This window comes from Schistocerca nitens, chromosome 4 (assembly GCF_023898315.1).
Source record: "Schistocerca nitens isolate TAMUIC-IGC-003100 chromosome 4, iqSchNite1.1, whole genome shotgun sequence".
In the NCBI taxonomy this organism is placed as follows: domain Eukaryota; kingdom Metazoa; phylum Arthropoda; class Insecta; order Orthoptera; family Acrididae; genus Schistocerca; species Schistocerca nitens.
In genome coordinates this window covers 428576443-428598504 of record NC_064617.1, presented here as the reverse complement: position 1 = coordinate 428598504, position 22062 = coordinate 428576443, and the positions used below count along the sequence as shown (strand labels likewise).

Sequence of the window (22062 nt, the reverse complement as noted above, 5' to 3'; positions counted from 1 at the left end):
ATAGGAACTGAGAGTCACTTGCCATCTTCTCAGCCAGCAGATATAACAGCAAAATAATAAAAATGGCCATGGTGTCCAACAGGAAGCAAGACATACAGAATTAAATAAGAGAACAACTACTGGTGATACACTTATATTTTGTTGAGGTCTTCACCAAACACTTAGGCTAGGTTATTAATCAACTTTTCAGAATGGCCACAAATCCAGAATTTGGTTGGATCCACTAAGGATGCTGTAAAAGCCTTCAAACTACAAGCATGTATGAGATACATTGTGTGGTGCCACCTAAATAGGGGAAACTGGGAAGCCTGTTAACAACAACATAGCAGAAATTAACATTGTGTTCAATTGGGAGACTGCAACAGATTGTCAATAGTACATACTGTCATGTGGTCAGCCTATAACATTCCAAGACATCTGCATGTTTGCTGTGGACGTGCCCAAGCAAAACAAGAAAGGCAACAGAAATTGTGAATGAGCCTAACATCAACAGAGAGGATTGCTATAGGCTTCTGATGTCCTTTTGTCTCTAACTGAGAAGTTTTCATTTCACATATTAAAGGAACTTAAAAAACATGGAATATTCTATATCAATTGGTCTTTTTAAATCTTGCATGTCTCCTCTTCTGTCTCAAATATTCTTAATAAATATGTGTTCCAGGTGCATGTCTTTCAGGGGGCAGCTTCATTACTTTGTAGTTAATGTATCTCACTTGTAATTGGTAGTTTTCTTATTATTTGATCTCTTGAGATATTACGGAACTTGCTTTGAACATTTTCTTTGCATGATTGGAATTGACATATTACTATCTAAAGTTTCATGCTCTTATGTCAGTCTCACTATCAGTATAGATATTTAAGTGGTGTGTGGTATTAGATACAACGAGCTGTGAGCAGCCGCATGGAGGTTAACTTGAAGCTGGAACAAGATGACATGGAGGGAGTGGATGACCGTGAATGGGTGAGTTGAAATGTTTAGAAAATATAAAATGTAAATGCAGTAAATCACAGTGTAAAGAAAAAAATCAGAAACACTTTTATTGTAATTGAGAGAGATCAATATTGTTCTTCCTGAGGAACCTATGAATGATTGATAGAACACATGGAGCAGGCTTTATGGTTCAGGTTTTGTAAATTCTGGTGCTCTTCTTTTCAACTTGATCTATTGAATATATGATGTAGCAATGCCAAAATGAGCAGTGAGATACAGTAGTGAAAGAGAACAACACAAAATAAAATTTTAAAAAACTATAGGAATGAACAGTAAAAGTCTGAGGCAACATAATTGGAGACGAGGCTGAGACAACCCACATGGGAAAAGCACATGTGTAAAAACAATAAGAAAGAAGTGGATTGTGGGATGCAGATAGTTCTGCTTATGAGCATTGTTTAATAATTAAGTAACCTTAAGTTGAAGTTTTGTAACACATTTCTTGTTCTTTTTCTGAGGGTTGACATGAATCATGTTCTGCATTGTTTCATTTCTTATTCTGTCCTTTCTCATGTTGTCCAAAATCCCTCATAGAAAGTGTCTCTCTCTTGCTTGTATTCTACTCAGCTCTTCCTTTATTCAGGTTGAACATTCTGATCCCTAGGTCAAAGATGATAGATAATGTGATTTTTGTATAATGATCTTTGCTTTAGCAGGTATTTTCCAATTCCTAATTATGTCTGTACAAAATAATAAAATTTCTGGGCAATTTTCTGTCCTGTTCAAAATTTCTTGTTTGATATTTCCTTTCCTCGTCAACTTAATTCTTAGATACATGAAAGTGTCTACATCTTTAATAATTTTCCCATTACAACTTACAGCCTTCATTTTTCCATGTCCCCTGCTGATTTTCAGTATCTCACACTTTGTTAACATTATTTCCATGCCTGCCTCTTCAGCTATCATATGTCAGATATGAGTTGTTCTTCAAATTTTTGCTCATTGTCTTCTCATATCATCAAGTGTGATATGCTATGATTTTCATATCATTTGCTGTTGACCCTTGGCAAGTTTTCTTTCTGATGTCCATGACTACAAGTCGGGATGGTGGCCACAGGCCACATTAATATTACTGTCCAATGTTGCCTAAAGCTAAGGCCATAACAGCAGGCATTTGGCAGTCTAGTTTCTACATAAAGTGCAGTGCTAAAGACTTCGTCTTTGTTTGGAGTTTGACTGACAACTATTGTTACTGCTTTCATTGGATAGGTATGCACCGTCTAAGACTGGCTGTTCCATCTTGAATGCCTGCCTGCCCCTACAGAGGTAGTCAGGGATGACCAACCACTTTAGCTCAGACAGTAAGGGAGCCATGTCATAACTAACACAGTCATACTGCCATGGCCGAGTGCCAGTTGGCTCACATGCTGGCAGAAGTTGGTGCAGTAGTTCATCCTGATGGGTAACTTATTCTGCTTGCGCCCGCCACAGGTATGTGACAGGCGGTTACTGGTGCCCACGCCCCTTGCACCCACACTGCTTTTAATGATCATTCCAGTAAGTAATTTCACCCTATTGGGAAACTGATAGTCTGTAATAAATTATAATTTGGCAGTGAATTATGTGCTGAAGGAAATATCACCACATGTTTAATCTGTTCAGGAAGTATCATACTGAGAATAATTATTAATCTGTGACTCAAACTACATATAAAATGACAGGGCCATTTATACTGGACATTGTGGTAATATTTTTTCAGTTTTTTTAGAAATGCATTACAAGAAACATTTGCTTCCCTTACTAGCCACACAGATTAAGGTTATGAAAGGAAGACACTATAATTTTGTGAGAAGTAGTGATTGTAAAAAATATCATGACAATTTGGTTTGATGTGTATTGGCATGTTCATTGTAAGGTAATACTGATGCTAACAAGACCAGTATAGAAGAGTAATAGACATTGAAATACACTTGTAAAAAATATTATGACAATTTGGTTTGATGTGTATTGGCATGTTCATTGTAAGGTAATACTGATGCTAACAATAGCAGTATAGAAGAGTAATAGCCATTGAAATATACTTGAAAACACTTCTGATGTAAGAGATTACTAAAAATGTATTTTAGAGGTCATGATGACATTTCTGTAAGAGAGAATGAAGTTTGTGGAGGAAATGAGGCTTTTGTTAAGTGAGAACATTTTATGCTGGTGCATATAATAGGCCATCACTAAATTATTTAATAGAAGGCATGATTGTGTCTTGAGATATAACTGGTGAAATTGATAAAGTAGATGTGCAATTTAAATTTGAACATTAATTAAAGGTCAAAGCTGTGCATCTACATTGATCATGTGAAAGGGTAAAGATAAACCACTCCTAAGTTTACATATAGGGAAGATGGTCCTAGTTTTACCCTCGTAATTTTCTGTTATCATCCTGTTCCAAATAGTGACTAAGATTCCCCCATCCTCAGGTGACCATACGGCATTTCTCTGTGTCAACTTCTAACAGCTTTGGGTGACTACATACCTGTATTATTGCTTTCTTACTTGTTAGACTATGAGAATCTGTTTACTTATGATAATTATAAAACAGGAGCTACTATTATCTCTGCTCAAAGTGTTCTATTGATCATTTATGGCTTCATCATTAAGAGGACTGAACATCTCTTTTGCTACAAATATAAAAAAAAATTAGACACTGAACTAAATAAAGTCCAAAACTGAAAAGTAAAAGGTAAATGTTTCATTAGAGCGTCACACAGTTTCCTTTCTAAAAAGCTGTTAGTGTTGTTTTTCACAGTGATATGTAGTCGTCACCTATTTGTGCAAGTTTTCTTCTAGAACATGTATCAACCTTACACATTGATTTGTATCCTGTTCTGTAGCTGAACAATAATTGGATTGCAGTTTTTTATCTGTATTCCTATTGTAGTTGGTGATGGGAATTCCACCATAATAATCGTTGACATTGTCCTGCAAATTTATATCAACAAATAGGTTTTTAGTTTACACCTGTATTCTTGATGTCTGACTTTCTTCTAACCATTCCCAGCCTGAAAATCATATTTACAGAATTTCCAATCTACATGTTAGAAGAAGGTACTTACTTCAGCTGCTTTGAATTTACAATAAATAGAACTCAGATTTGTATCATCTTTCCAGTAATCTTCAATAAGATTCAAGCTTTGTTTAATCAGTACATTTGGAAGTTTGACATCTACAGAAGATAGAAAAGTTATGTTCTCTCATCTCTTCCTCATGCAGCACATTCTTAACAATTTGGTTTTCAAGAATAACATCATTGAATAAAACTAATGAATCTGTTTGCAAATGTGAAAGAAAACTTTCTAATGTTCTAATGAGAGGCCTCATTAAGAAAGTTCATAAATGGGATTATATTAAAAATGTATCCCAAAGGGTACCGTGTTTGCCAGTGTAAAGAAGCACTTTTTTCCTTCAAAAATAGATCCAAAAACTGGATGTGTCTTATACACCATTAGCAACTTAAGGTAGGTACCTATAAGCTCCATTTCTTAAAAATTCCAATGTTGTGACTTGAAGCATTTCATTGTCAGCTTCATTGTGAATTTTGAGCATTCCAGTTATATAGTGTTCAGTGGACGCACATGCACATCGTTAACGGTTTTTATTTTGTTTGTACAATTTTCAGTTATTGTTGTGTTTAGTGTGGAGTTCAATTTGTGTTGAACCTATATTGTGGTTTTATTTGCAACCATGGTTGAAAAATAGCACTCCTATACTATTGCATTTAAGCTGCAGGTGACTTTATATGCTAAAGTGCATGGAAATGATGCAGCATAAATCCATCTTTAACTGAAAAAACAGTAAGAACTTGGTGGAATCAGGAAGATGTTCTAAATAAAGCACCTTGCAGTAAACATAAAATAAGAAGTGGATCTGTTAAATGCCCAAACATGATGCAGAACTCAATACTTGGATTTTAGAGAACAGACATGCAGGAATTTCAGTTTCTACAAAAATGGTCATTTATCAAGCAAAAGCGTTATCTAAAACTAAGAGATTCCTGAATTTTTTTATTTTTTTTATTTTTTTATTTTTTTATTTTATTTTTTTAAAACTATATATGACGGTAGTATCTGTTCCCGAAAGAACGGTTACCGTCAGTGACCATGCAGCTTTGCTAGAAATCAAATGATAATTAAATGGACACCCTAGCTGCAAGCAGGCGTTGATACACTTCATTGGGGACATGTTGAAAATGTGTGCCCCGACCGGGACTCGAACCCGGGATCTCCTGCTTACATGGCAGATGCTCTATCCATCTGAGCCACCGTGGGCACAGAGGATAGTGCATCTGCAGGGACTTATCCCTTGCATGCTCCCCGTGAGATCCACATTCCCAACATGTCCACAACACTACATTCGTAGTGCGCCTAATAGATAGTGTTGTGGACATGTTGGGAATGTGGATCTCACGGGGAGCATGCAAGGGATAAGTCCCTGCAGATGCACTATCCTCTGTGCCCACGGTGGCTCAGATGGATAGAGCATCTGCCATGTAAGCAGGAGATCCCGGGTTCGAGTCCCGGTCGGGGCACACATTTTCAACATGTACCCAATTAAGTGTATCAACGCCTGCTTGCAGCTAGGGTGTCCATTTAATTATCATTAGATTCCTGAATTCACTGGGTCAACATCATGGCGGTCAAGATTTATAAAGACATATTGGATTTATATGTGAATAAAGACAATAACATCACAGAAGATGCCACCTGAGTATGAGGAACAAATTTCGATTTGTCATTAATGCAAGGAAAAGAGAAAGTGCAAACTTTACAAATTGGAAATGTGGACAAGATTCTACTAACCTTTTATGTGCCTTGTAACAGAACTGTGGTTTCCAAGGCCCAAAAAGTGTTACTGTTAAAACTTCAGGGCATGGAAAGACTCACTACACAGTCATTTTATGCTGCTGTGCTGATGGGACAAAATTGCCACCACTCTTGATTTTTAAAAGAATGATGTTTCCTAAGGAACAATTACTGAAAAGAGTAATTGTCTATGTATGCAATAATTAATGGATGGATGGATGGATGGGATGGATGGATGGATGAAGGAATGAGATTATGGGTAGATAAATTTGGTCTAGATGACCTGAAGGCCTAGTGAAGAAGCCTGCCATGTTAGTATGGGATCAGTTTCATTCTCAGAGAATAGATGATGTTAAACGTAGACTAAATGAACTGAAGACTCAGTTAGCTGTAATTCCAGGGGGACTAACTAGTTTACTTCAATCATTTGATGTATATATCAAACAGTGGAACAGATGGATGCAATCTACAGGTTTTGAAACCATACTTTCAGGAAGGAGGAAGAGAACTAGCATTTCTCAAGTTGGTGAGTGGGTCAAAGCTTCATGGGACTCTTATAAATGCTGAAACAGTGATTAAATTGTTTGAGAAGTGTGGAATCAGTAAAGCACTGAATAGTATAAAGGCTAATTTATTGTATGCGGATTCAGATTCTGACATGGCAGCTCCAGGCATTTCTTCCTTCAATCCTGAGGATGAATTTTGCAGATCTGAGGATGAATATTAAAAGATGATCACTTTTTCCTACTTACATTGCATAGATATTTGATGTACCTGCACATGTGTTGTAGTTGTTTTGCAGTAGATGCGTTAAGTGAGAAATTTTTTCCCTAAGAAGTCTTAAAAAGTGAGGTGCATCTCTTATGCTGGTGCATCTTATAAGCTGGCAAATATGGTAATCAGATACAGGTAGCTGGTAAAACATCACCATCTGATGGGCAATAATAAGTCACCACCCCTCCACCCAACAGTCAGTTTTGGACAAAAAACGTGAATATGCACTGGTGCACAAGACTAAACAGTTACCATCTCAGCCAATGTATGATATTGGCAGATAAGAAAGATGAAAGATTTTGCAATAGGAGCTTAGAATATACAAACACTGTAGAAACATTTAAAAATGAAAGAAATAGCTGAAGAGGTCATGAAGTTAAATACAATACACACCACTACAAGAAGTGAGATAGCAAGGACAAGGATAGATAAATATTCCTCAATACTCTCTTATGCGTAGTGATGCATAAAGAAGAAAAGTCAATCTGGAACTGGCGTTATAATAACAAAAATGATGAGGACCTGTGTATTGATATTTGAAGCTATAAACAAAAGGCTTGTCAGATTGAGAATAAAAGGTAAATCTGGGAATATGACAATAACAACAGCATACTCACCAACAGGACAAACAGGAGGAAGAAGAACAGGACAGTTTTATGAGAACATTGAATGCCCCTGTAGTAAAGTACCAAAATGTGACATACTGTTAATTTTGGGAGACTTGTAACATTGGGCTCAGTGGCTGCAGAGGAATATTATTAGGCAGGTACAACCTGAAAATGAACCTATGCTATGTCAGTTTCCTGCTAGAAATAATATACTCATTAAGAGTACCAATTTTCCACATGAAATGAGACATCTTGGGACATGAAACTTGAATGTTGATGGAGTAGTTAACCAAACTGATCGTGTTTTAGTAAAAGCACATCATGCCTTGTCAATCACAGATGTACTGAGCTGCAGGGATCCAGTTTACTATGAAGACTACTATGCTGTAAAAGCTGCAGTGAGAGAGAAGTTGCGTATGATAAATAATTACAGAACAGAAAAAAGAGTAAATTGTGACATAGAATAACTAAATCATGTGTAAACCGTAAAAATGACCAAATAAAATTAAGAAATACTACAAGAGATGATGAGGAAATGGTAAGAGACCAAGACAAGTGGAACATGACCCAGAAAGCAGTAAAATAGGTACCAGAAAACAAAGTACTTGGGATTAAAAGAAAAGAAATAAACAAACAATCTGATGACAAGTGTAGACTAGGGACAGAGGATAGAATTATGGTAAGACTGACTATGTTACAGAGAAAAAGAAAATATACAGAGGTACGAGGGGATACCCAAAAAAACCCGGAATAACACTGCCGTGGACGGAGCTTGTGTACCATGCATTTCTGCCGCTAGGCATTTGGCATTTACAGTGCAATTCATTGCTGCCTGTTTTGTCAAACAGGCTTGTTCTGTTCATGTGCAGTGATTGTTTTTGCTAGCACTGTTTTTTTTTAAATGATGGCAACTTTGAGTGAACAACATGCAGCTATGAAATTTTGTTTTCTGTATGGTAAAAATGTTGCTGAAATTGTTTCAGTGTTGAAAACAGCTTACCAAGATCATGCTATGGGTAAAAGTCAAAAGTATAAGTGGTTTGCTCTATTTAAAAATGTGACATGTCAATTGGTGACAACCTCATTCAGGATGTCCATCACCTGCCTGAATCAGTGAAAATATTGAAAACATTCCAGAGCTTGCGCTCACAGACCATCAACAGCCAGTTGATCAATTGTCAGAGATTAGTATGTAATATTGGAGCTCAGTTCAGTGAATTTTAGTGGAAGACTTGGAAATGAAAAGGGTTACTGCCAAGTTTGTTCCTTGGTTCAAGTTGAAACATATTGTGCTTTGAAACAACAGCTTGAAACTGATCCAAATTTTCTGTCAAAGGTTATTACTGGTGATGAGTTGTGGTGCTGTGATTATGATCCAGAAACAAAGCAACAGTCAAGCGAAAGATATCATTCTCATCCCGTCCAAAAAAACAGTCAAGTCAAATCAAACATCAAAACAATGCTGATTTGCTTTTTTGATGTCAAGGGTGTAGTTCATTCAGAGTTTGTTGCTCCAGGTCAGACCATCAATCAAACCTTTCATTTCGATGTTTCAGGAAGATTGCGCAACAGTGTTCATGAAAGCAGACCCAATTTGTGGTAGACAGGAGACTGGTGCTTCCACCATGGCAAAGCACATGCGCACACACGCATCTCTGTTAGACAGTTTTTGACTAAAAATGGCAGGATTCCGCTGTCCCACGCACCTTATGTGCCTGACCTGGCTCCGTGGTTTTTTTTTTTTTTTTTTATTTTTGGGCTGGAAAGGACACCGATTTGACAACATTGAAGGAGTCAAGGAAGAAAATGAGGGAATATCTGTCGGCCATTTCTAAAGATGACTACAAAAAGTTTTTTGAATAGTGGAAGCACCAGTGGGACACATGTGTTAGTTGTAATGGAGAGTATTTTGAAGAAGATAAGGTTGTTGTGTGAACAATTTGAAAATATATAGCCTTTAATAAGTAATTCCAGTTTTTTGGGGTCCCCTTGACTATAAAGAATTAAGATCAAATGCCTATAAGATATGAAAGAAAAAGAAGAAAAGAATACTGGAAAGCAAAATTTCAAGAGCTAGAACTAAAGTAACAAAATGAAATCTTGGGAAAATTCTATAATACAGTGGGGCACACAAAGAAAAAACTTCACCGTATATTAAATTTATGTGAAAATATAAATGGTGGGATAATTTGAGATGGACAAAAATATTGCAGAAATGGGCAGAATATTTGAAAACAGTACTGAATATCAATTCAAATCATGTATTGAGATCCAAAGGAACACAAGGACAATATAGAGCCAGGAGAAGAGAAGAGAAGAGAAGAGAAGAGAAGAGAAGCAAAATGATCGATGGGACAAGAGGTGGAGTCAGTAATATACTGATTGAAAATAGCCATACACCTATCATAAATTGAATGGTGTGAGAACTTATATGGTGGTCAACACACAATACAGAACAATTATAAAGCCCATGAAATAATTTCGAAAATTGGTACAGATAAATGACCAAGAATGATGTAACAAATGATACAGTATGTGTAAGACAAACTCTCAGAGCTTTTTTGTAACATTTGTAAATATTTTCCATGTCCATTATTTGCCACACAGCACACATCTGATGAGTAGTCTAATTCTCCCCATACCCAATCGATCATGTGAGGAGTGACAATAAAAAACAATGACAACCTGTCTGTGAGGTTCTGCTTTAGATGTGGAATATAACTGCCATTCTTCATGCATTCCTGCCCCCACTTCCCCCCCCCCTCCCCCCCTCGCACAGGTGGACCTCGAGGAATTACTTCCAGTGACAGTGGTTGCCAACTGAGTAGCTCCAGGTCAGTGGTCACATGATACATCCAGCAACATCTCATTCAGGTAATCTCAAATGCAATTGTGAAAATGTCGAGGGGCACCACCTAGTTGAAACATAAAATTCCTGCAATCAGTTTCAAGTTGTGGCTTGAGCCACTGTTGCAGCTTGTTGATATATGTAATAATTTTGACAGTTCTCTCAGCAAAAAAAGGGTCTATAGATTGTCTTGTAGGACTCAGCATAGAACATGTTAACTTCCTCGGAATCCTGGACAAGTTTGAAATTTGAATGAGGATTATGTCTCCATATGTGTATGTTGCATTGGTTGATCTTCCCCAAAAGATGAAAAATGACTTCATTACTGAAGATAAATTTCCTTGGAAAGTTGTCATTTTCAAGAAGGTTTTCCATATCACTGCCGATGGTGCAATTTGTGGTCATGGCCTGTGGCTTCCAGAAGCTTAAATATGTACAGCTTCACTCTTAATTGCTTACAAAGGATTTTTCACACTGTTGTCTGAGAGTGTTTGACTCTGCACTAGCTTGGTAAGTAGGCTTTGTGGGACCTCACAACATTTCACCTCTTATATAGTGTGCTGTCTGTTGAGACATGCTCAGTCAACCCTAGCATTTGCATCACACAGTCAATCATGCTCCTTGAATTTCTTGTACCAGTTCTCTGGGCTGTTGTAAACTTGTGTTATCTTGTGAAACTTGCCACAGAAAGTTTGTTGAACACTTACAGATGATTAACAACAGGCAAGGTCTAGTATGCAGTGTGTTACTCCTCCTATTCTGGCATCGTTTTCAGCAACTATGGTTGGTGGCACCCCTGTCTGCAGTTTTCCAAAGTAACTAGTTGGCACCATGTTAAAAAAACTTTGAGAGTTTGTCATTCACTAATGCATCATTTGTTACATTACGTTTAGCTATTTACCCATACAATTAAAAAAAAATGTCACATGGACTTTATAATTACCTTGTAGATAAGAAAATTCAGTAACAAATAATGTTTGGGAAAATGAAAGTGTGCGAGTGGATTGTCAAACTGGAACAATATGTTGTCTGAATGAAAAAGAAGAAAAGTTATCAAGTGAGAACTATGGAGGCATAACATCATTGAATAAAGTCTACAAGGTATTAACAAGGATTTTGACTGAAAAGAAAAAGGAGGGGCTGTGAAAATATTTTCAGAGCGTACCAGTGCTTTTTTCGATTACATAGAGGCACTTTTGTCACTAGACAAATAATGGAAAAAAATGAAGAATATGACAAAGATCTCAACTTCCTGTTTGTTGATTTTAAATAGGCGTTTGAGAGTGTTAACAGAACAGAATCACATACGCAGTGGCAGATACAGAAAAACCTCAAGGAGGGGGTGCTAAAGATATCTTGAGCTACCTTTACTTTTACTGTAATAAAAAATAATCGTCACATGCAAAGTTTAAGAAAGTTTTATTTAAACTGATTATACACATATACAAGACAATGCCATCTTGTGATATAAAAAAGTTAAGATTGTGGTTCTCTTCCTTAAATGATGAATCCTATGTACCTATTTTCTTCCTGGCAAATTGGTTAATTACATTGTCAATAGGACAATCAATGTCAGGGTGAGTGTTCAAAAGAGCTAAGGCATTAAGTTGATCCCTATGTGCCAGACAGAAACGCATAAAGTACGAAGACGCAGACGTGCGCGCTACATAGAAAAGTACAACTACGCGATAACTCAATTCAGTTGAGTTGACTGATGAAAGAAATGAACGAATAGCATGCGGGCTGACTGGTGGGGGCAACGCTAGGGCGGGGGGGAAGGGTGCATGCTCCGTGCCCCCCTCCCCCCATATATGCCTGCCACTGCACTTAAGGCACTAAAAGAACTGTGCATCTGTAACAAATTAAGAATATTAGTTAACAATGAAAGACACAAAGGCAAAAGTAAAGCTAAATAACAAAATGATCAAGTATTTTTTCTTCAGGCTTGGGACCAGAGTGATGATCTCTTTACAGTTCCATAACTGGGCATTTTGAAGTGTCAGTACAAAATACGGACAAAATAGGATCAGTTATGTGTATATGCAAATGATATTGCAAGTGTGGCAAGAGAGATAAATACCCTTAATCAAATATATGTAATAATTGAAGCAGGAGGAAAAAATTGGACCTTGTATATGTGAAAATATATGATGATGTCAATTTCTAGGGCCAGAAGACCACTACATGACTTGAAGTCCTCTAACAAATGTTTGAAAGTGTCTGCTGCTTCATTTACGTAGGTGTCCTTTTAGCCAGCAGTATTAATGTGAGAAAATATATTAATAGAAATAATGCAAGCAGAAAACAGAGCCTATTTTGCACACTTATTCTCTAATTACAGTGACAAGAAAGGTAAAAGTGTACTATTCATTTGTATAACAAGTTGTCGTGTATGGATCAGATGTATGGACAGTAACGGAAGTGGATAAACAACCTGTGAACATTTGAATGAAAAATACCGTCTTAAATCTGTGGACAGAGTGTGGAAAATAATATATGACAATGAATTACAGCAACCTATACAAGGTAAGGATGTTGTTAAATTTATCAAATCTCAAAGATGTGGTGGTTAAGACATTGGGAGGTGATGTCAGATGACAGGACACCAAAGAGAACCATGAAAAGGACATTAAAGTCCACCAGCAAGAAGGTCCTACCAAGATGGAGGATGGAAAATATGTTAGTTGACATTACCAAGATGGAGAAGGTGTTGAGCAGTCTATAGACACACAAACAGGACTGAAATGTTGCTGACCTTCAGAAAATGCCCTTCTCCATCGATTTATATCTTTTTATTCTTTTAACCAGTTCTGAAGCTGGATGAGAAAATCAGAAAACAGAGATGTATGGATGTTAACAGTAGAGGAGGAAAAGGGTTCCAGGGCCAGAGAGGGAGATCATCATTATGACAACACCATAAAAATACAAATTTTATGACCTTTGAGCTTTTGTGATATGCTGAACATAATTTTTTCAAAGGAAAAGAAAGCACGGGTATTAAACTAAAAGAAAGAAAGAGAAATAGGGATGGTCACAGTAGAAGAGTAGCTTTACCAGAAACCTGTATGGTTTGTTTTTCATCAGTTTTCAAGTCTGCCCCTGGCTCACTCAGTCTGCAGGGCCAGGACAATGCAGTCTGGAACAGTGTACAGAGAGAGAGAGAGAGAGAGAGTTTTGGGAAGGAGGGAGGTGGGGGGGGGAGGGAGGTGGGGGGGAGGGGGGGCAGTGAGTGAACTGGTTAAAAGAATAAAAAGATATAAATCGATGGAGAAGGGCATTTTCTGAAGGTCAGCAACATTTCAGTCCTGTTTGTGTGTCTATAGACTGCTCAACGCCTTCTCCAATTGGTGAATGGTTACATTCACTCCTTCCATTATTTTTAAAGTGCAATAGTAAAGGTGTGGTTATTTGTCTTTTTTATCTCCATGTCCCCACACTTGTAGGTAATTTCTTTGTTGTGCTATACCATGTTGTTGTGTTGTTGTTGTGGTCTTCAGTCCTGAGACTGGTTTGATGCAGCTCTCCATGCTACTCTATCCTGTGCAAGCTTCTTCATCTCCCAGTACCTACTGCAACCTACATCCTTCTGAATCTGCTTGGTGTATTCATCTCTTGGCCTCCCTCTACGATTTTTACCCTCCACGCTGCCCTCCAATGCTAAATTTGTGATCCCTTGATGCCTCAGAACATGTCCTACCAACCGATCCCTTCTTCTGGTCAAGTTGTGCCACAAACTTCTCTTCTCCCCAATCCTATTCAATACTTCCTCATTAGTTATGTGATCTACCCATCTAATCTTCAGCATTCTTCTGTAGCACCACATTTCGAAAGCTTCTATTCTCTTCTTGTCCAAACTATTTATCGTCCATGTTTCACTTCCATACATGCCTACACTCCATACAAATACTTTCAGAAATGACTTCCTGACACCTAAATCTATACTCGATGTTAACAAATTTCTCTTCTTCAGAAACGCTTTCCTTGCCATTGCCAGTCTACATTTTATATCCTCTCTACTTCAACTATCATCAGTTATTTTGCTCCCCAAATAGCAAAACTCCTTTACTACTTTAAGTGTCTCATTTCCTAATCTAATTCCCTCAGCATCACCCGACTTAATTCGACTACATTCCATTATCCTCGTTTTGATTTTGTTGTTGTTCATGTTATATCCTCCTTTCAAGATGCTATCCATTCCATTCAACTGCTCTTCCAAGTCCTTTGCTGTCTCTGACAGAATTACAATGTCATCGGCGAACCTCAAAGTTTTTACTTCTTCTCCATGGATTTTAATACCTACTCCGAACTTTTCTTTTGTTTCCTTCACTGCTTGCTCAATATACAGATTGAATAACATCGGGGAGAGGCTACAACCCTGTCTCACTCCTTTCCCAACCACTGCTTCTCTTTCATGCCCCTTGACTCTTATAACTGCCATCTGGTTTCTGTACAAATTGTAAATAGCCTTTCGCTCCCTGTATTTTACCCCTACCACCTTCTGAATTTGAAAGAGAGTATTCCAGTTAACATTGTCAAAAGCTTGCTCTAAGTCTACAAATGCTAGAAACGTAGGTTTGCCTTTTCTTAATCTTTCTTCTAAGATAAGTCGTAAGGTTAGTATTGCCTCACGTGTTCCAACATTTCTACGGAATCCAAACTGATCTTCCCCGAGGTCCGCTTCTACCAGTTTTTCCATTCGTCTGTAAAGAATTCGCATTAGTATTTTGCAGCTGTGACTTATTAAACTGATAGTTCGGTAATTTTCACATCTGTCAACACCTGCTTTCTTTGGGATTGGAATTATTATATTCTTATACCATACCCATTGTTATCTGACCTACTGAACTTTGAAAAAAATGTGTTGCAGTTATGTCCATGCATGCATTGACACTTCTAGCATTATTACCAACTCTCTAGCAATACTCTCACCCTTCTCTGTGGAAGATGCTTCAATAGAGGCATTGTGAATCACTGAGAGTTTTACTATTTTTATTATGAGAGTGCATGTTCCAGAAGAGGCATGCAACATTCACTGCCCATCACAGGACTGAACGACACCTGGTGGCATTGTGAGCATGTTATGTGATAAGGAAAGTATATAAGTGGAGCAGAGATGAATGGAGACTCATTTAAATACAATAAAGGCCACAAATGGGGTAATCGAGGCAGCACATTGAGAAAGCTATTGACATAAGTTACTTTGCAAAGGGCAGATCGTTATTGTCCAGCACCTGGGAACAAGCATCGTGGAGACAGCCAAGCTGGGTGGCTGTTCACATAGTACTATCAAGAGCATTTATGGAAAATGAATGATGGAGAGTGAAAAAATTAATGGATGACAGGATGTGGGATGTCCAAGCCTTATTACAAAACATGGAAATAGGAGGCGTGCCCACTCTGTAAAGCAGGATGGGCAGCGATCTGTGGCAGATCTGATGACAGAGTACAATCCTAGAGCAGGTGCAGATGTTCAGAGCATACACTTTAGTGCACATTGTTAAACATGTGGCTCTGCAACAGATAACCTCTACAAGTTCCTATAATAACACTACCAGTAAAGATTTTAATGGGCGTTGGGTCATGAAGATTGGGCTGCGGCTCAGTGGAAACATGCTGTCTGGTCAGATGAATGATGTTTCTTGTTACATCAAGTAAATGGTTGTGTTGGGATACACTCTCATCCAGCCTGCTTGAGACATCGACCACCCAACATTTAAAGCCTGGTGGAGGCAATATTAGTGTGTTAGTAATTGAAGGCACCATGACAGTTGTGCACTATGTGAATATTACTGTGGGCCTTAAGCCTCCTGCATCCCTTCATGCTTGATGTCTTCTGCAACATCTATGGCAATTTCCAGCTGTATAATTGTCTGTTTCACAAGGTCAGAATCATGCAAAAGTGTTTCAAGGAGCATGATAGTCATGAAGTCACACTGACGTCTTGGCCTTCAAATTCACGTGATCTGAACTTGATGGAAACCTTTATATATATATAGCCTGCCACGACTAACTAACTGTCTTGTGCCATCTTCATTTCAGAGTAGCAGTTGTACCCAATGTCCTCAATTATTTTTTTTGTTTTATTCCAATCTCTCCAAAAGCCAAACTGATAATCATCTAACACATCCTCAGTTTTCTTTTGCAATCTTTTGTATGTTATTTTTATTAGCAACTTTGATGCATAAGATATTAAAGTGGTTGTATGATAGCTCTCACATTTATCTGCCTCTACCATCTTCAGGATTGTGTCCACGATATTTTCCTTAAAAGTGTGGTGGCATGTCTCCGGTCTCACAGATTCTGTATACCAACTTGAATAGTGGTTTGGTTTCCATTTTAAAATTTCTGAAAGAAAGTTACCTATGCCTTTTGCCTTGTTTGATCTGAAGTCTTCCAATGTTAGGTTAAACTCTGGCCCTAATACTGTATCCCTTCTGTCTTCCACTTTGTCTCCATCTCTTCTATAATGTCAATCATTTTTCAGTTTCTTCGCATTTTTACTTCAACCATTTTGCGTTAGCTTCCCTGTGTTTCTTATTAATTTCATTTTTAAGTGACCAATATCGCTGTGTTCCTGTCTTATTCCAGACAGTTTTGTGTTTCTGTGTTATGTCAACCAACTGATGTTTTTCGTCTGTAAACAAAGATTCATTTGTAGTACCTTCTTTTTTTGCATATTTATATCTCCAACTTCCTTTAATCACCATTTCTTGGAGACGTTCTTTTCTCTTCGATTGAAACACCTATTGTGATGTATTCATTATTATAGTATCTACAGCCTTAGAGAATTTCAAGCACACCTAGTCATTCCTCAGCATTTCAGTATCTGACTTCCTTCTTCATTGATCCTTCCAGATGATTCTCTTATACTTTAACCTACTCTTCATCAGTAGTAAATTGTGATCTGAATCTATGTGTACTTCTGAGTACACCTTACACGTTACCCATTTTTGGCAACTCTACCTTACCAGGATGTAATCCAACAGGAATCTTCCATGTCTCCTGGCTTTTTCCAAGTATACCTCCTTCTCTTCTGATTTTTGAACTGTGTATTCACTATTACTAGCTGAAATTTACAGCAGAACTCAATTAGTCTTTTTCCTCTCTCATACCTAATACTGTCCCCATTTTTCTTCTATCCTCCCCCCCCACCCCCACCCCCCTACTTACTGCAGTGTTCCAGTCCCCTCATGATTATCTCCTTTTACATGTTGTATTACCCATGTAGTTAGATCTTGGTCATCTAATGATTCATAATATCCCTAATTTTGTAAGCTTCTGAAGATGACAGATTAATATATTGAAATATCCTTAAATAATTCCTTTTAAGGAACAAGTATTTAGACAAACGGCTGAAGGCCTTACTTAAGTAAAATTAAAATATCGTCTCGGCTAAAGGCTCAAATAACATTTCAGATCAGCAAAGGAAATTCTTTAAAGGCAAGCATTTATCAATTTTGGCTAAAAGCCATATTGGGGAAAATTTCAATTAATTCCTCAGCTGAAAGCCCAATAATATTTCAACATAATAAAAAGCAACCTTTAAAGACAAACATTTAGACAGTACAACAAAAAACCATCTTAAGACAACTTGAAATATCTTGATGGCTGAAGGCCCAAACAATTATTCAAAATAATTAAAGACTAACCCTAAGATAAGCATTTACACAGTATGGCTGAAGGCCATATTAAGAATTCAAGATAAGTAAAGAGAAACCTTACCGACAGGAATTTAAACATTACAGCTGAAAGCCACAAATTTTAAAACAAATGTGGCTGAAGGCCTAAATACAGAGCAAACAAGAATTTTAAATAGAACATGGCTGAAGGCCAAATCTTAAAATACTTCTCATAAGGTTCGGCTGAGGGCCATATACTGAACATAGAATAGACAAAATTAATACACGACTGAAGGCCTGGCACAGTACTTGCGACAAAAGAAAATCACAATCATAACAACAGAACAGTGGTGCTCAGAAGTGTTCCAAGGGTCGGCCCGGGAAAGAAACTTTTACAACAGTTTAGGTGAGACAGGCAGCCAAGCGTAACACTAAATAATCGGGTGGCAGCACAACCTAGGGATGGCTGACGAACCAACCAACAACCTAATCGATTCCCTTCCACCCGACCAATGGCACGACAACCAAAAATTTCAGTGAGGACGAAGATCCCAGCAGCACTATGTCTTGACAATTGGCGTGTAAACACAGTCAAGGCACAATAACCACTCAAAGACAAAAACGAAAAACACCAAAGCTGTTGAACTACACGCCGTGCCGGACAGCATCAAGACAGCGAGGAAACACACACTCGCTGCTCTGTCCCAACCGACCGACAGCCTACTCCAGTACGCAGACAACATTCATAACTGCTCAGTGGAAATCACAGAAGCTACACACAGTTTCATGTAAACACATGCACCAAAAACTCTGACAATCCAAAAACCAATCACTGTGGAACAACAAGGAGAAATCACAAGTCGACACACACAGAGTTTCCATAAGCGGTCGGTGACCAACTACATGTCGTCTGATGAGACGACCGACCGAACGACCAAGCAACATTGTCCCCACTCAAGTTACATGTGTTGGAAATGGTCGAGCGAGTCATGGCTGTCCGGAGCTCACTGCAGCTCCATCCTGGCTCCCTTGATGTCTGTTTAGAACTCAGAGACACGGTGACCTGGGCACACTGGCTCGGACCCAACCATGCAGAGGTAACTCTTGCCCATTGGCAACAACACCTCTGCACAAGGAAGGAATTGACCCACATCGGGCAAGATGACCAACTGACGAAGCCCAAGCCCAGAAACGGTCAAAAGACCAAATACAGGTCGCCCAATGAGACGATCAACTGAATGACCAACCAGCAGTCGTTCCCACTCAAATATCCTTCCATCGGACAGTTCATGTGTGTCACCAGCGGTTGGCGAGTACTGGCTGCCCGCACCTCACTGGCACTCCGTCCCAACTGAACCCCGACAGAGGACAACCCAGAAATACTAGCGGTCGCTCCAGAGATAGTACATCAGTGCACTTATCGATAAGTGCCACTGCTGCCACTCACGGGCAAGCAATCAGTAACTTGGTGACGCCAGTAAAACGAATAAGAAACGAGGTGACGGTACTGTGAAGACAAGATGACAAGCAATGAATGACATTGAACACGAGCTGTGCACGGCTCAAAAATATCTGTGCAACCAGTGACTGAAATTTTATTCTGAACTCTATTATTATTCATACAGGATCTTGTGTACAAAATCTAGCATACGACATTTCAAAGTCCAAACTTCATAAAGCTTGTCATACAAACCTTGTCCAATTTTGAAGAGATTAAATCTGGAAACAATTGGGAAGTGTAACTATAATTGTTGGTAACTTTGTTAAGATTGAAGAGCAGTGGATCATCAAAATCAGGACTGAACTAACTGGGGAATTTAAGAACTCACAGGTAAAAGGACTGAAATTTGGATCAGGGAGGTCTCTCATGATTTAACTTACTTTAAGTCAATAAATACTGTTCCTGATTGTTTTCACGAATTGATGCTTATCAGTCATATTTCAGTGTCACTTTTATGGTGATGCAATAGAAAATGAGATCCCCATATTGCTTATTCAGAAATAAATACAGTTTTATGAATGTATTTTTATTTGGTTAACATGTGAATTAAATTGGCTGTACAGTTGCAACTGTGTTCACATAACAAAATATATTTCACAAGTAAGGTGGGTGAGCAGTTGTAGCCAACATTATAAACTAAGAATCCCAATAAATAACACACTATTACTGAAAATCAAAATAGTGTGTTAAGAACTGTTGTTATAAGAAAATAGCATCTAGAACTTGGATTGACATGTAATACTTCCAGCATGAGTTTTCATTTGAAGTGTCGATAATAGTAACATTAAACATTTTTGTGCTAACTCTGAATGATCAAACTAAAGTAAGAAAATAAATTTTTATGGTACTCCTTTCATAACATGGATGCAGCTTGAATATTCTGTAAATCAATTGGTAACTTACTAACAGGACACTTTTTACTAATTTTGCTTACAGGAGGACTGAAATGATAGCACTGAATCATCAAGACTACACAATCTACATAGGGACCACACCAATTTTTATGGATCTTTTTAATTCCACTGCTGCAGCATTGGAAGAACCAGGGTCATTTTAAAACTGAAAGCACACAATTCTCACTTTCAGTGAATTCACTGCCACAGTATGAAAAGTCTCTTATAACAACTAATTTCCAGCTCTTCTGTGAGATTTGTCTCTGCTGACTGAATTAATATATGGGTCAAGTTCTGCTCTGTCACCAGTTAATGCTTTTTGAATTTTCAGATTGACATTCTTATACAGTCCAGGCTCTTAAAATGTCTACGACAGCCCACGCGCAAAGTGTAATAAAAGAAACAAAAAATGTAAAATGCTTGTAAACGTTGTTAATAACGACTGAGGATATTGAGGGCTGTCACACTTTTATTTGTTAACTCGGCAGCGTGGCCCGTCTTAATTGACAATTAGCCCAAGCATAATGTTAGATACATTTTAACTGAACTGCCTGTTTTATATATATATATATATATTTAAAATATTTATGATATGTGTATTTATAGTGAACAGTACTAAGAATATGAACTATTCTTAATATGCAGTATCCAAGATTGTTTTCTGTTCTCGATTAGAACAAATTCACTCAGTGTCATATTAATTTTTTTTTATTTTTTTTTTTTTGCATGTCCATATTCAAAAGGCACTGTTGTGTCTTCATGTATTTTGTTTAAAATGATCTGGTTGTCATATTTTATGTAGTAAGTTTACAAATGCGGGGTAAGATAAGTTCAAACCCCTTTCAGCAGTATACAACTGTGTTAAAAACCATATTATTTTAAAGCTCTCCCTCTCCCTCTCTGCCTCCCTCCCCCTCTCTGCCTCCCTCCCCCCGCTCCCCCCCCCCCCCCCGTCCCCCTCGCCCCACCCATCCCACTCCTCCTCCGTGTGCGTGCGCACGCGCGCACATGTGTGTATGTGGTTTTGTTTGTGTGTTTGTTACTTCCTTTATAGAGGCCTCCATCTCTTGAGCTTCACTGAACATTTCTTTTCCTTTGTACTGTTTGCCAACTTTTAGGATACACAAATCAGTATGGATGACTAGATACTAAGCTACAGTAGAATTCTCATCTTTTTGCTTATAATCTTGTTAGAAATTCTTGAGCAAAAGTAATTAGGTTCAAATGGTTCAAGAAAGTTCACTTAACACTGCATATCGTAAAAGCTACTACTTTAAGTGAATATATAGCAAAAAGAGTGGCATGCTACCAGTCAAACTGTAAATGCCAATATGAAAAGTATAATTACAGGTGATAAAATTGTCATACTAAGATGAATTTCTTAGCATAATGCTAAAGTAGACAGACATGACCTAGTGGCCACCTAGCCTTGAGTTTCTGGAGTTCATTAACAAGCAGCTAAGAACAGAAAGTGATAAATGTTTTGAAACTTGTCATGAAGAGACAGAAGGATAGGAAATAGCTAGAGAGATGCTTGAATGATTCTCAGACATAATATCAGATGATGTGATCCATGACATTCTGCCTGTGAACCATTCGAGGTGGTGGAATAGTTAAAGCATTGTGATTATAAGTACATGTTATCTGAATGTATAGGAATGAACTGAAAGGGCCAGCAAGGACAAAAATAGGGATTTTTTTTGTGGGTGGGTGGGGGAATGGATTGCAGGAACATGAATGAGGAAATCTTGTAGAAAAACTTGAGAGGAAATGGTAAAGAGCTTCCGAAGTTAATATTCAAGAACTTAGTGATATGAGGAAGAGAGAGAGAAATAGATCATCTGTCTCTTGCTCATTCTGATGAGTGATGGAGCCTTCTGTCTTACACAGCTGTATTGAAGCATCAAAAATTTGAAACCTCTTCTGTACATCCTATGACCTATATTCTGTTCTGATCCATATTCAGAATTTGGATTTTGACATACACTTCTGAGTCTCTCACTTTACCCATTAGTCCACCTACAGATAATCT

General features: G+C 37.9%; 1 protein-coding gene and 2 non-coding genes across 4 annotated transcripts in view; 2 read left to right on the top strand and 1 right to left on the bottom strand.

Annotated features, from left to right (window-relative positions):
• LOC126253153 (coronin-7) overlaps positions 1-20701 on the top strand; it is a 234577-nt gene extending 213876 nt beyond the window's left edge. Inside the window, exons 18-19 of one of the 2 annotated variants that reach the window (XM_049954311.1) lie at positions 878-961; positions 20074-20701. In XM_049954311.1, coding sequence (XP_049810268.1) covers positions 878-961; positions 20074-20082 — 93 coding nt within the window. In that variant the 3' untranslated portion in view covers positions 20083-20701. Of the gene's footprint in view, positions 1-877; positions 962-2200; positions 2266-20073 lie in introns of those variants that run through there. The other variant, XM_049954310.1, reaches the window with a different exon arrangement.
• Positions 5180-5254, bottom strand: Trnat-ugu (transfer RNA threonine (anticodon UGU)). Its single transcript has one exon. It is a non-coding gene; the product is annotated as a tRNA-Thr (tRNA).
• Positions 5439-5513, top strand: Trnat-ugu (transfer RNA threonine (anticodon UGU)). The gene has a single exon. It is a non-coding gene; the product is annotated as a tRNA-Thr (tRNA).
• Positions 20702-22062: the final 1361 nt, after the last annotated feature.